A 14423-nucleotide genomic window follows, 5' to 3' on the forward strand; every position below is an offset into this window, starting at 1 on the left:
ATTCTGGGAAAAGGTCCTGTGGAATGATGAAGTTAAAACAGAGCTTTTTGATCGCAGTGAGCAAAGTTATGTTTGGAGGAAACAGGCAGCAGAATTTCATGAAAAGAACACCTGTGCAACTGTCCAGCATGGCGGTGGATCGATCAGGCTTTGGGCTTGTGTTGTAGCCAGTGGATGGGGAGCATTTCACTGGTAGAGGGAAGTAAATACCAACAAATTCTGCAATCAAGCATCAAAACATCTGTAGAAAAGGTGCAGATGAAAAGAGGATGGGGTCTACAACAGGAAAACAATCCTGAGCACACCTCAAAATCCACAAGGGACCACCTTAAGAGGGACCAAGCTGAAGGTTTTGCAGTGGCCCTCACAGTCCCCCGACCTAAACATCATCAACAGACTGTGGATAGACCTTAAAAGAGCAGAACATGTGAGACGACCCGAGCATCTCCCAGAACTAGAAGGACAAAAGGGCGAAAATCCCCCAAACAAGACCCGAAAGACTCTTAGCTGGATACAGGAAGTCTTTACAAGCTGTGACAGTTGCCAAAGGGGGTGTTATTAACAAGCAGTCAACTCAAATTAGATTCCCATCAGACTCTCAGTGTTAAGGATTGATGTTCTGTTCGACACAACAACCATCAAAGGGCAACATAGTATTTAGAATAAACAGGCAGCGGTATGGAAGCCCACAGCAGACCATATTAAAATGAAATGCAAACTTAAAAATTAAAATGGAAATCCATCACAGAATAGTAATTTTCCACATATGCATGTGTTATTTGGAAATCATACATGTAGACACAAGAATTAAAGTGAAAATGGAAGAATCCAATTTGCATTTTCATTTTCACATACCTGTTCGATGACCATATCAACATTAACATTAATTTAATTTTCCAAGACTTGACCTGTATTTATCCTTCACAGAGATCTGTTGGTCATCTTGCTTCAGTCAGTGGGGGCTCCTTTTCCAGGTCCCGGTGAGACAGAAAAACAAGAAGAGGAGATACAAACCTCAGTTCAATGATAACTAATGATTTTACTCCCACAGTGCACATAAAAGCATCATTTTCTCAAATGCTGTACATTATATAGGAACCATACTTTGTACCCAGGTCCCCCCTGAGCATGTTCTCAATACACTGAAGCATCGTACCAATAGTGCCACCATGTGGCCAGTCATTCACCACTGGCATTATTTTTTTTTTTTTTTTTTTTTTTTTTTTTAAGGTTGTTGCAAAGGTTTGAGCAGTCGTCAGCAATTCCATTAATTTTGTTCAGGACATGCACGTCCCAGTTTTAATTAATATTAATGTTGGTGTAGGTTCAGCTACATCTGCAACATGAACCAAAACAACAACGACTCATAAAAAGTCACTACAAGTAAATATGAGAAGCTGTGATGATGTCATCGAGAAGGAGCTTAAACTTTCAGATAAAATGAAGAAATGAAACGAATCAAAGTCATAGTTTTGATTTTCCCACAAACCTTTTTATTTATTTTTTTGGTTGGAACAACAGTAACATAATAAAGATCAACAGCACAAGTCATATCTCAGCGTCATGGAAGCAGCAGTTTTGGACTCAGTTGATATTTATTTCAAAGAGTCCGTCTGTCAGAGTTTTATTTAGTCGATGTGTTTTTGTCTTTGAGCCTGACAGCAGGATCCGGTCTTGTCTTTAGATTATCGGTACAGTGAGGCTACACAGATCAGCTCCGACTGACCTGGAATCTGTAAATCAACGTGTTGATGCTGCGTTTGCACTGAATTCACTGTTTTCCTCACAGTGGACTTCTAGACCTTATTGTGGCAAAACTGAAGTCATGTTACAGGCACAAGCTGACAGAAACGGCTGTCTCCAAAAAAGAACAAACAAGTCAATGTGAAGGATTTTAAAGTTCTGCTATGGCGTCCTCGTGGCTGCCTCTTTTCTAACAAGTGTCTCCAAGATGGAACCTGTTCTCCACAGCTCAGTGAACTGCTTCAAAACCCTCATTTTATTCCTCTCACCCACTGCGCTATGCAGACAGCAATCATTAATCATCATTAGTAATCCTTAATAACATGTGATTATTGTTATTAGTGGGAGAGTAGATATACCATAGAACGAATAACATGATTAGAATTAAAGCCAAGCTTCTTCACACACGTCCCTTCACCATATAGTTTTTATACTGTTTCATATTTCAGTGGAAAAAGGTGAAATCAAAAGAATGTGTTCCAGTTGCAGAAAATCTGCTGTGAGGACTGAGCTAGTCCTTTCAGGAGATGTTGTTCCAAAGGCCAAGGACTGACACACTCGGGATCTGGATCAGGACCAAGCAACAGTCAGGAATCATTGTGAAGGTGGACAGCCTGACGGTCAGTCCGAGTCACCGTGGAAACCACCTGAGAAGACAAGCAGACCAAACTGTGACTGATGTCTTTTCTCCAAACCTGCATCATGACTGAAGTCTCCATGTTTGACCCCCCCCCGGTCCTCCCTGTCAGACTCACATCTTACTCCAACACCAGATCTTTAAATACCACTCTTGTCATGGTTCGTCCGTCTTACTGTGTCTGTAATACTTCTCCAACTGATCTGAGAGCATGAGCATCACTGAATAACAGATGTACATGTTCACAACGTTGTCCACCACTAGAGAGCGCCACCTGCCCACTGCTGACCTGCCACAGACTCTTGGTAAAGAGGAAACAGTTGAACTCTGTTTGCTCGTCTGATTGTTGGTTTAGTAGATAGAGATGCAGCATCTAGTTCTGTCTCTGACTGAAGCCACAATGAGGCTCTTCTTGCTTATTACTGTACTCTCAAACCGCAGCGGTAGCCACTGATGATGATGATGATGATGGTGGTCCTGTCTGACTTAATTTCAGAGGTCAACACGACTAAAGCAGCTTTTATCCTGCTTGTTCAAACACATTCAAACGTGAGAGTTCACCTCACATCACCTCTGCATCAACACAAAGAGGAGATCTTGTAGCTGGACTTGATGTGTTTTGGTCCACCACACCTTCACTGGTCAGCAGGACTCTGCTCTCACCTCACTGGTCAGCTGCTCTGATGTCACCAGTCAGCAGCAGAGTTGTGTCTTACCTAATGAGTCCAGGTCATGGAGATGAAGGCCGGGGCTTCGTCTTCATACTCCAGCGTGGCAGATCTGCGTCTCCGAGAAGCTCCGTTACAGTTCTGGAGGTTAAAGACAGAGAGAGATGAAGCAAGCAAGGCATTTTATGCATTTCTTCTAAAGAGGATGATCTAGAGGTGACAGGAAATGTGGAATGAGAGAAGGGGAACAACGTGGAACAAATGTCCTGAGCTGGAATCGACCCGGGAACACTGTGTGTTACGGTACATGTACGTACGTGTGTTAACCACGAGGCCGGCAGACGCCCTGTTCTAACAGTTTTGCAGTGACGAGCTGCTGGTTTCATGAGTGTGTGTGTGGTGTTTTTGGGAGGCGTACCGGGGTGCAGGTCTGGTTCAGGTTGGCACACAGGTTCAGTTTGCAGTGCAAGTGGATGTCACCAGCGCTCCGAGAGAACTGGAACATGTGGAAGGAGAAGTAGTTGGACGTTCCCACTCCGTTTCCCACCACATTCACCGTCTGATCATCGGGGTTCGCACAGCTGTTGACAAACAGGAAAACACACATCACATCAGAGCACACTTTGTTTTCAGGAATCAAAAAGCACATTTATGAACGAGTCCCTGCTTCTGATTCATTTGGAACAGCAGCGAGCAGCGACCGCCTCTGTGAGTCTCACCCGTCTACAATCAGGTTGTATCTCAGACTCTCAGCCTGGTCGGTTGCCCAGCAGGAGTCGGTCACCACAGCGACCAAACTGCCATCCAACCCGCCAGTCTCCAGCACCACCCAGATCTGTTGGTTCAGCTGGACTTCGGTGATTGATTCCACAGCTTGTGTGTGGCCGGCATCGGTGTAGGCCTTCATGGTCAGAGTGTAATTCCAAGTTCCAGATGCGAACTCCTGGATCACAGAGCTGCAGAGAACAGTTCAGCTGTCTTATACTCACAAACCTCTTCACAACAAGCTTCACAACACAAAGTTAACAGCCTCCACTCACCTGTCTTTGATTCTGAAGGTCACAGTGTTGACATCTGGCTGAGTGAAGACGCAGGAGAAGTCGATGTAGACTTGGTCCTGGCGAGTGATGTTGTCAGAGACGCTGTTGTTGCCTACGATGCTGTTCATGTAGATCAGTTGGCTGTTGTTGGCCTGCAGGGTCACAGAGATTCAAATTCATCACAACTCTTTACATTCAGCTGTGCAGTGTGACATTTGTTAGGTGTTGACTGGTGAGAATCAGCTTCATAGATGACCAACATCTCTAGAAACCAAGGAGGTCACAGCTGAAACCAAACCACAGAAAGATCCCAAACCAGAGGAGAGCAGGAGAAGCTCAGCAGAGTGCTGGAAGAGATTTGGCTGCTTGTTGAGAGTAAAGATGTGGTGGAGAACCCACCATGACCTCCGTCCCACAGGTGTTGCTGCTGTTGAAGCTGAAGGTCACCATGTGGTCCAGCTCATCTATCTGACCCGTGCAGGTGGGGTCATTGAGGTGTAACATCGTATAGTCGATGCCTTTCTCCTCCAGGAGACACCCGACCACAGTAACTGAGGCTGAGTTCTCCTCGCAGACCGTCGGGTCACCTGAACGTCCAGCAGGACAGACGAGGGAAACAGGAACATGACCATGAGAGAGAGGACAGACTGAACAGACATTTACACCATGTGGGACACAACAAGTCAAACCATTCAGTCCTGCTTTGCTGACATTTGTCTTTTCTTTCATTCAGAGCTGCTCTACAGGCAGAAATAAAGGAGGGAACCAAACGACCAGTTTTTATGGTCGTTTGGTTCGTCTGTGCTCCTGATGACAAACATTCAGTCAAACTGAGTGCTGAAGGTCAGTTATCAGCAGCTCCACAATCTGTGTGAAACAACTCTCCCTGTGAGAAAACCCTGCAGCCTCTGAGGATCAGGACTCTGCACAAGTCAGTCGTGTTGTTGTGTCACAGCTGACGTACCCACGGTGTCATTCGATCTGTACGGGAAGGCAAAAATGGCCCGACAGAAGCAGCCGATTCCACCACTGATGGTCTCAGCACAGAACTCATGATCGCTGCAGATCCTTCCCTGACAGAAGGGCTGAGGGGGGGCTGAGAGAGACACAGAGAGACACACATGTAAACTATAATGGTACAAAGTGAAATAATAAAATGGCACTAAAGAAACAGTGTTCAGTACAGACACTGGCTGTTTTTAATGCAGATGACTGATCAATTCTGTGAGGTGAGAGCAATCAATTCTCCACAAACTGCTGTGAAAACTGAAAGTTTCACTCAAAAGATGACAGAGAAAGACTTTTTCCTGTCAGACATTTGTTGTCTTTCAGAGTTTCAGTTTGAATGAAAGTAGAACAAGTTCCCATTTGTTTAAATGTGAATTCTGTCATTCAAAGCGACTCGTTGATAAAGCTTCACTCAATTGAACTGAAGTGAGAGAAGTCTTACAGCAGCCGGCCGTTGACCTCCAGCTGTCCAGTGTGTCGTTGCTGCGCAGCCTGCAGTCGCTGGCGTAGGCCTCCAGGAACTGACAGTTCAGACCGTCCACCGCAGGGTATTTGCACAAAGTGTCGATGCAGGCGTTTACGTAGGACTCTGGGTCGGTGTGGTTGTGACAGGCGGTGAAGGGCTCCTCCAACAGGAGGTTACAGCTGTTCCACAGATGTGAAGAGACAGAAAGGGAGACAGAAGGATGAAGTCCAGTCAGCGCTGTGTTACGTTCTATAACTGGGAATAAACCTAAACACGGGACAGCTGTTGAAGCTTCATGTCACACAGATTTCTGTTCACACAAAATGTGATTAACTCTGTTCCCCAAATGAGTTCAGGTGTGTTTATCTCCCATCCCTCCTCACATCACATGACATTCAACATGTGATGGAACATGTCATTCAGCACACAGATGGAAGTAGAATACAGAGAGATGTTTCTTCTGCTCACCGTTCAGTCATCATGGTGCAGTTGATGGAACTGTCAGCAGTGTCATTGTACTGCACCTCACAGCTAGAGGGCGACACACAACACAAGGTGAGGACTGTTCCCCTGCTCTGACTTATTCAGATAAACACAAACACACTTTCTGAGTGTTATAGATACACATTAGCTTTGTGTCTTTGTTTCAGTCCACAAGTCAAAAGGCAGAAGAACCTTTCTTCTTTTTCAAGAGGTGTCCAGATCATTTCAAAGTCAAGTCCTGGAAATGCTCATTGTTGTGAGACAACCAAGAAATCACAACATGCAGAGTCAACCAAAATATTAAGAGTCCAGACAAGTTAAGATGTGTTCAGGAACTGAATTTCAATATGAGACTACAAAGTACATTGAACCCTGTGATCAACAGCATTCAGTGGGTTGTGATTGAGGTCTCACCTGCTGCCATTGTCCTCAGGAAGTCTCTCATCACTCACAGACGTGGAGCTGGCACACAATCCCCCCAGTTCTGGATCTTGTCCAGCAGGTCCTGCACAGGTTCAGGACAGGATGTGGGTCAGATCAGTATCAACATTCATACTGCGTGAACAGCAGCTCACTAAAGAATCAGACTGTGACATTTTTGTCTTTGACAATGGTCACCATGTCAGATTGACCACGGTGCCTGGCAACACGCGTGACCCGTGATTTTATTTCCATAGTTATTTATTCTAGTCTTATGGTCCATGAGTAAAAAGACTGTGTATTTTATTGAGCTAACAGTCCCTTGGGAAAATTCAGTGGAGGCAGCTTATGAAAGGCAGAAGACTAAGTATGTAATTTAAAAACAGAATCTGAGCAGAGGGGATGGAAGACCAGGGTCTGTCCGGTTGAAGTGGGGTGTAGAGGTTTTGTTGCACGGTCAGACATTTGCATTTCTTTGCATCCCCAAACCCCGCTTTCATTGGTGCAGTTGGTGAGAGGCAGGGGTAGATGATGGTAGTGCAGCAATTGGCAGTTACATGTGGCATCTAGGCCTGTGCTAGCATTGTAGCAGCTAACAATAGCTAAAGCAGTGGTAGTATGATAGTATCTTGGCAGTTAGCATTTGCATCTAGCAGTTAACATTAACAGTATGGGTGAATCTGGCTTTATTGTCTTCTTCTGTTCCTCTTAGCAGGTAGCATTTAGCATTTAGCATTAGCATTGGCATTAGCTAAATGGTTGCATCAGAACTGTATTGCCTTCTTCTGTTCTTCTTAGCGGTTAGCATTAGCATTAGCTAAATGCTAGCATCGGTACTGGCCACTACCTGGAGCATCTCCTAAACAGGCCTGGGTCAGTTGAACGTGGCAGTGCTGTTTGGATTGTGTAGGAGCAGTGTGAACTGGCACTGGGGGGGGTGACTCTGGGACGTCGGAGTTCACCGCCTAGCCTCCTGGAGGTGTAGTGGACTAAGTAGGCGAAACACCGTTGAAGGGAGGTTTCCACCTGATGACCCCCAGAGACGTGTTAGGAATCACTGCTCTTTGGCAGGTATAGAGGCAGATTAGAGCTCCAAAGTTCTTCACTGAGAATGAATCCTCTTTTTGAGCACAAGTATCTTGTGTTTAAATTAACAAGGAGGAAGCTTGGCTGTGTTGGCTGCATCAAACAGGATACTTAAACATTACACCTGGAATTAGCAATAATAAGCATATTCTTGCAATTGGGACTGGGGATAATGTTGCTGTACCTATAAGGAAGATCTGTGCAGTGTTCCCGTCAAAGAAGACAGAAGTGGTGGACTCGGGGTGCGACACGGTGACTGTGACTCCAGTTGGGTCCACAAAGACCTCCACACCGTTTCCCAGATCAGTCGAGCCGTTGATGGTCAGCGTTGTGTTCCCCTCCTGCATCACAGCAGAGAGACAAAGTGGAGGAAACACAGCTTCAAACATCACAAACACACACAAACAGACTGTTTTCACTGCAACAACCACTGAGTTCACCAGAATTCAAACAACTGCTTCTAATGTGACTGAGAAGAAAGATGAGAGCTGACTCAGCAGAGGATGTGACGAGGATTTGGGATCACAGTCCACACTGACACCAGACTATGGCTGTAGGTAGCTTACCTTAACGGTCCCGCCTTGTTCCAGGTGAACATGATCCTGCCCCTGCAGCCGCAGTGTCACGCTGTCCAAAAAGCTCACATCTCTACGACGACGTTCCTGGAAGTTCGCCACCACAGTGAGGTTTTCGATTGGCGAACCTGTCAGCAGGGTGTACCCACACCGATCCTCCACAGTCTTCAGTTGGTCGTTAAAGTCAATGACAGCGGAGCCGGTCACAGTGCAGATGGAGACAAACTTGCAGCTGATGGAGGCGGAGAGGGACAGAAACAACAAACTCCATCAGACCGGGGCCGACCTGTGACAGTCTCCTCCCTCAAACCAAATCCTTGTCTCACACTAAACTGATGCGTGGATCAGCTCTCAGAAACTGAACCTGTGGTTTGGGGTTTGGGTTCACTTCTACATTCCTGCTCTTCTTTTATCTCACAGATATCAGCCTCACTGTTCTCTCATCTCTTTGCTCCTATCAGAGCTGCATTTGAGCTGCGTTGACTTCCTGCTGATGCAAACCCAACATTTCCTGCTGCTGCTGCTTCACATTAAAAGCTTTCTACTGGTGAACCAGGTATAGAGAGCGATGCTCTCAGTAAAACCTAAATAAATAAAGCTGTAAAAAGTCCTCATCAAGTCCTCGTATTATCACAGCTATTTCTTTAAAATACGTAGCACATATAATTACACGCCGTTGCCTTGACAACGATCCAGAGGGCCACACTCAGTGGTACGGAGAGCTGCCGTCTCATTACAGGTTAGACTGAAGCAGGTTTGTGGGTCAGAGGCGTTTGTACCAGGTTTATACATAACATCTGAAAGGTAAAGAAAGGTTAACATCAGGTTAAAGAGTAATAGTTCACTGACTAGTTCACAAACTGTAACCAAAAACCAAAAAACAAGTTTTAAAATATCAGATCTTAGTTGTTACAGACAGTTGATTTGTGGATCAGAGGATTTGCGCACCTGAGTGTCTGCAGCCACTGATGTCGACAGATTGCTCTATTTTTGTACTTCCAGCACTTGTGAAGTTGAACGTGTCGACGACCTCACCGTCGACCAAAGCCTCAAAGCTCTACACAGCAACAAACACAACCGGAGCTGCTGTCACAGAGCAGAGGAGACTGAATTCATTCAGACCAGCTAGTTAAACTAAACATGACGTGTTGTCCTGTCTTTGTTAAACGGCTCTATGTGCATGTGCATCTATGTTCTCGTTACCACCACTAGGAGTCACCAAATCCTACACGCAGCAGCTGTAAAGGCCCAGTGTGTGGGATTTAGTGACATCTAGTGGTGAAGTTTCAGACTGCAAACAACTCTCGCCTCACCTTCCCTTATGTAAAATATGCAAATGGTGAAAGTCCCTCTCTGAGTCACTGTTTGGTTTGGTTTGTCCGTTCTGGACTACTGAGAACACGTGCGGTTATTTTCACATGATTATACACTAATGGAGACACGATTCTGAATATTATACTACATTTCTGCCGATAGATCCCCATAAATCCTACACACAAGCAGCAATTCAGTTCATTATCCTAACAGGCATCACACACACACACAACACGACACAGCCTTCACCTGTTTACCAATCATCTGTAGCCTTATCAATATGTACGTAGATGTGTGTATATTTATTATACTCACGAATGAAGCATCGTTGTTGAAGAAGAAACGCAGAACTGCTTGAGTCCCAAAGTTAGCTAGATTGATAGCACTCTGAAGAGTCAACAGAGGAGATACAGACACTGTCATCCTTTATACACCTCAAACTGAAGTTCTGTTGAGTGAACATGAACAAAGACACTGAACACTCACAGATGTGTCACTGTAGTCAGCAATCTCTACGTCACATTCAAGGTCATTCAGAATGGATGGCGCAGTGCTACGGTAAAGATTTTCATAATAGACGTTGTAACCATATGTGGCCCACGAAGCCGTCTGTCCGCTGACCGGAGGCCCCAGAATGCAGTCCTGCGCGGTTTGAGAACTGTCGTAAAAGGCGTCGAAACAGATGATTAACTTGCCGCTCACGAAGTTCACCTGTGAAGATCAGAGAGGCACGACAAGTAAAACACCAACAATAACTTTTGTACAAAAGTGAAGTGAGCGAGTTTTCCGTCAGAGCGATCACTCTGCTTCAGGATGCTCCATCGGTTCAGAGACTCAGTGTCACTGCGGTGGACATGAATGAGACTCTGTCCTGAAGAGACAGGCAGCAGTATGAGGCTAAAGGGAGCTAAAGTCACCGAGCATCAGCGTTTGATTAACACTCATCTGAGACTCGAGGCCTGTTCCACATGAGCTGCCCCCCCCCCCTCGCCTGGAAAGAGCTCGAGAGCAGCAGGAGGCGACAAAAAGCTGCAGTCAAGACGGACAGTTTCCAACAGCCGTCGCAGTCTGCACAGGAAGTCACAGAAACGCTCACATCCTGTTAGATCTGATCCAGACTGAAGGAAATCTTATCACACCAATGGAATTAGCTCGTCCTCAGCCTCCTTTGACAGAGAGACCATTCGAAAACCCACGGCACCGGAGTGAGTCGGACAGACATCTAAGCGGCTGCATTGTGCTTGCGATCGCCGGTGATGGATTCTGCGCAGACCTGGATCGTCTGGTGACGCTCCCTCAGTCTGCACACATCATCTCTACCACAGCTGGACACTCAGCGTCAGTAATCACAGCAGCTGGAAACAAACAAAGATATTCTCACGCATCAGGCTTCATCATACTCACATAGAGCTCTTCATACTGTTTTCCATAATACTTGATGGGACACGAGCTGATGTTCAACACCGTCGGACCATTAAAGTCCTCAGCACCTGAAGACGATGGAGACACATGAGACGTCAGAACTAGAGTCTGTGAGCTGGTTGGACAACAGGGAAGGATTCAAATGTTGACTTCATGAAGGAATAAAACAGAGTTTGTTTATCAGTCAATCAAAACTTTTCATATCACATCATGAGGTCCCACTTCTTCTTAGAAACAAAGAGGTGTCAGGAACATCTCTCCATATTTGGCAGATTATCAGCACTTAAAGTTTCTGACTGACTTCAAGTCTTTCTGCTCTTTGTCCTCAGACTGTTTGCTAATTTATTATGTTGCTTCTGTGTGTGTGCTTACCTGCCACCAGCCCAATGAGAGCAGACAGGAGGAGCAGGGGGCGGAGCATGTTGGAGGAGGCCAATCAGCTGGCAGACAGCTGGAAGACACACAGTTGGACAGAAAGTCACAGCCACATTCAAAGTTCAACAAATGGGAAATAAAGCCCTCGTTATTTTGGATTTCCAGGATTGTCCCGTGAATGTGATGGGTCAACATTCTGCAACAAATATTATTCAGAACAGCAGCTCAACTTTTGTAACTGAATCTAGAAACTGTTTTCTCGATTAATCGTCTGGTTTATAAAATGTCAGAAAACAGTGAGAAGAGTCCAAAGTGACGTCTTTAAATGACTCGTCCAAAACCCAAAAACATTCAGTTTACAGTGAATCTTATTTAAATCTTCAAATAACCTTTAATAACCCTTTAATTCAAATATTTCCACAGTGTAAGAGTCATTAGTCATGACTTGTTTTATAAGGCTTCTTGTTCAATGGACATTCAGCAACATAAAATAATTGGACGACTTATGTCCTCAATGTATTTAACACCCTCTTTTGTAACTTCCATAAAAACAAAAAGTGATCAGTCAGTGTGTCTGTGAAGATTCCCATTCCAGTGCTTTCCAAAGGCAACTGGACTTGCTTGTGGTTCCTGGGGAGTCCCAGACCGTCGTCATCTTGACTCCCCACCAGTCAGTCAGAAATAAAGAAGCCTCCTGGATGATCGGCAGAAAGCTTCCAGAACCACGAGCAAGTCCAGCTGCCTTTGGAAAAGCACTCAAAAGTCAGACATTTGCAGTTTTTCACACCTCAGTTCATATTTTTCGCCCTTACATTTTCCATTTTTCGATCAAACAGTTAATCGATTAATGACGAAAATAGCCGTCAGATTGATCAATAATGAAAATAACTGTTATTCTCAGCCCTCGTTTAGTCTGTTGACTGCAGTTAAGTCCTGCTATGTGTTTGGACAGACAGAAGAGACAGACGAGGAGGGGGCAGGTTGTCTTACCCTCTGGAGGTCTGACGGAGGATGAGGAAGATGAAGGTCTCTGATGATGCTGATTTGTCTGTCTCTCGCTCTGTGTGGAGGATGCTGCTCTCTCTCTCACTCCCTCTCTTTTTATGTGCATCCTCGCTGCTGCCCACACCCAGGCAGGTAGAGGAGGTGGCGTGGGGGCGGAGTCAACAGTGGTGATACCTGTTGTGATCACTCCTTCTTTTTTCTGCTGTGTCCTTTTTTTTTTTACACAGCTTTCAAATTATTGTGATGATGGAAGTTTTTATTCGTAGAAACATGAAAGAATCTCAGTAAAGTCTATGTGTTGCTTAATATCAGGGTCCCCAAGTCAGATCTGTGGGGGCCCCGTGTCTTTTATCGATGCTGCGAGAGTCACCAATCTCAGTCACACAGATATTTAAATAAAGACAAAACTCAGAAGTAGAAAGAAGAAAGAAAAGAGCGAGTCTAACAGCCATGCCAAGACTAAAAAAGATTCAGATAAACTAATCCGGGCACTGACGATGGCCTCTTCTCAAGACCACTACCAAAACCTGATAGGTGCTGGATAAAACTCTTAGGAATGAACTGATCCAACATTTCCAGATACAGAATCTGAACCAGAACGGCTCCAGAGCCGGGATGGTATGTGAGGGTGAAACTGAAGTGGCTGCAGATCAAACCCTGCAGGCTCGGCGGCAGTGGTTCTTCACTGCCAGCAGATCGTCGCAAGATCGTTCCGTCAGGTCGAGTCTGAGAAGAACCTGATATCCTGTGTTTATGTTCTTGTTTCCACCGTCTGATTTGTAACTGAATAAGTTAGTTTATGTGTGTGCATGTTCCCCTGTGTGTGTTTCAGGGGACAAAGTGCATAAAGTAAATCATTGAGTTTTAGGGTGTTGACCTGGGTTTAGGTTGGGGTTAGGTTTTGGTTTTGGCAAGTAATGAATGGTTATGGTACGTTTCCAGGAAATGAATGTAAGTCTATGTAATGTCCCCAAAAATGATGGTAGCATGACTGTGTGTGTGAGTGCGTGTGTGTGTGTGTGTGTGTGTGTGTGTGTGTGTGTGTGTGAGTGCGTGTGTGTGTGTGCACTTCTCTGTGTGTATACGAATAAAAGGCACTTAATAATAATAGTACAAATAAGATAAGAATAAGGATGAAAATATAATATAACATGTGATGGGAAATTAAACCTCTGAATGTCGGCAATGGAATAAAATTAAAAACGGAGCATACAGAAAATATAAAATCAAGTAAAATACAAAGAAGTGCAGCAGTGCATAAGTGTTAATCAAACAGCCAGTAATTATGTGAGCTGGTGACTGCCTCAGCCTACATACCTTGGACAGGTCTGGAGAGGCTGGGTGTCTGGGCGTAGTGTGGGCTATTGTGGTTCGATTACATTAATTACAGTAAAGAACAATAAAGTCACAGCAAGTGTCTGCTGAGGAATGTGACCCGACTAGAAGACGTCTGAAAGGTACTTCGATCAGAGTCGTGACTGATGACTTGTCACCTGCAGGTTTTCACAGGCCTGGACTGGGTCTAAAAACGTGGCCCCGGCATTTTTGACCCACACAGCCCCCAGTGATTGGTCCAACACCACCCAACAGTACGCCATCCTTACATGCTTACTGTACTATTCCCCCAAAGCACTACAGAGCTGGTAAGAACAGCGCAGTCACTGGCTCTCTGAATCAGAGGTGGCTGTGGACTACGCAGTCTCAGCACTAACACGATCCTGAATTCAGATTCTAAACTGTTGGAGTTCCCTGACAAACATGCAAAAACTGTTTTCTTTAAACAATACCATACTGGTAATAAAAAAATGTTGTTTATTTCCTGTTCCATCCTATTTCATTGGATACAAACGAGATTTGAAATGTCCAGATATTGATAATGAGGATTGCGTAAGGTGTTCATGTAGATCACCTTTGTGTTTTATATCAGTGTTGGAGAGTAATAGTACAGAACAATAATTCAGTTAAGGGTCTGCCTGTTAGTCTGAATGACAGTTGACCTCGTGTTGCAGCAGCGCTTCCATGCCGACCATGTAAATGTGCATGCTTACTGGACAGCAGCACCAAGCAGCTTTAACATACTGTGAGTGGAGAAGGGTCTGTAGTGGGCTACACGTAGACCTTCGTTTACCCCACAGGAGGTCTTGTCAATCGTACTTTTATCTTTGTGCCCCATAAATAATC

At 45.0% G+C, this 14423-nt stretch overlaps 1 protein-coding gene across 1 annotated transcript; it reads right to left on the bottom strand.

Annotated features, from left to right (window-relative positions):
• Window positions 1-1568: 1568 nt before the first annotated feature.
• LOC121627014 (alpha-tectorin-like) lies at window positions 1569-10624 on the bottom strand. Its single transcript, XM_041965775.1, has 17 exons — window positions 10580-10624; window positions 9927-10151; window positions 9756-9827; window positions 9075-9183; window positions 8797-8923; window positions 8118-8358; window positions 7736-7892; window positions 6460-6550; window positions 6031-6093; window positions 5539-5741; window positions 5053-5184; window positions 4488-4675; window positions 4089-4240; window positions 3768-4004; window positions 3467-3629; window positions 3097-3189; window positions 1569-2390 (listed from the first exon to the last, which is right to left on the bottom strand). The coding sequence occupies exons 1-16, from the start codon at window positions 10622-10624 to the stop codon at window positions 3097-3099; spliced, it is 2298 nt and encodes a 765-aa protein (XP_041821709.1). The 3' UTR covers window positions 1569-2390.
• Between the last annotated feature and the right edge of the window lie 3799 nt (window positions 10625-14423).

Source organism: Chelmon rostratus, chromosome 23 (assembly GCF_017976325.1).
Source record: "Chelmon rostratus isolate fCheRos1 chromosome 23, fCheRos1.pri, whole genome shotgun sequence".
Classification (NCBI taxonomy): Eukaryota; Metazoa; Chordata; class Actinopteri; order Chaetodontiformes; family Chaetodontidae; genus Chelmon; species Chelmon rostratus.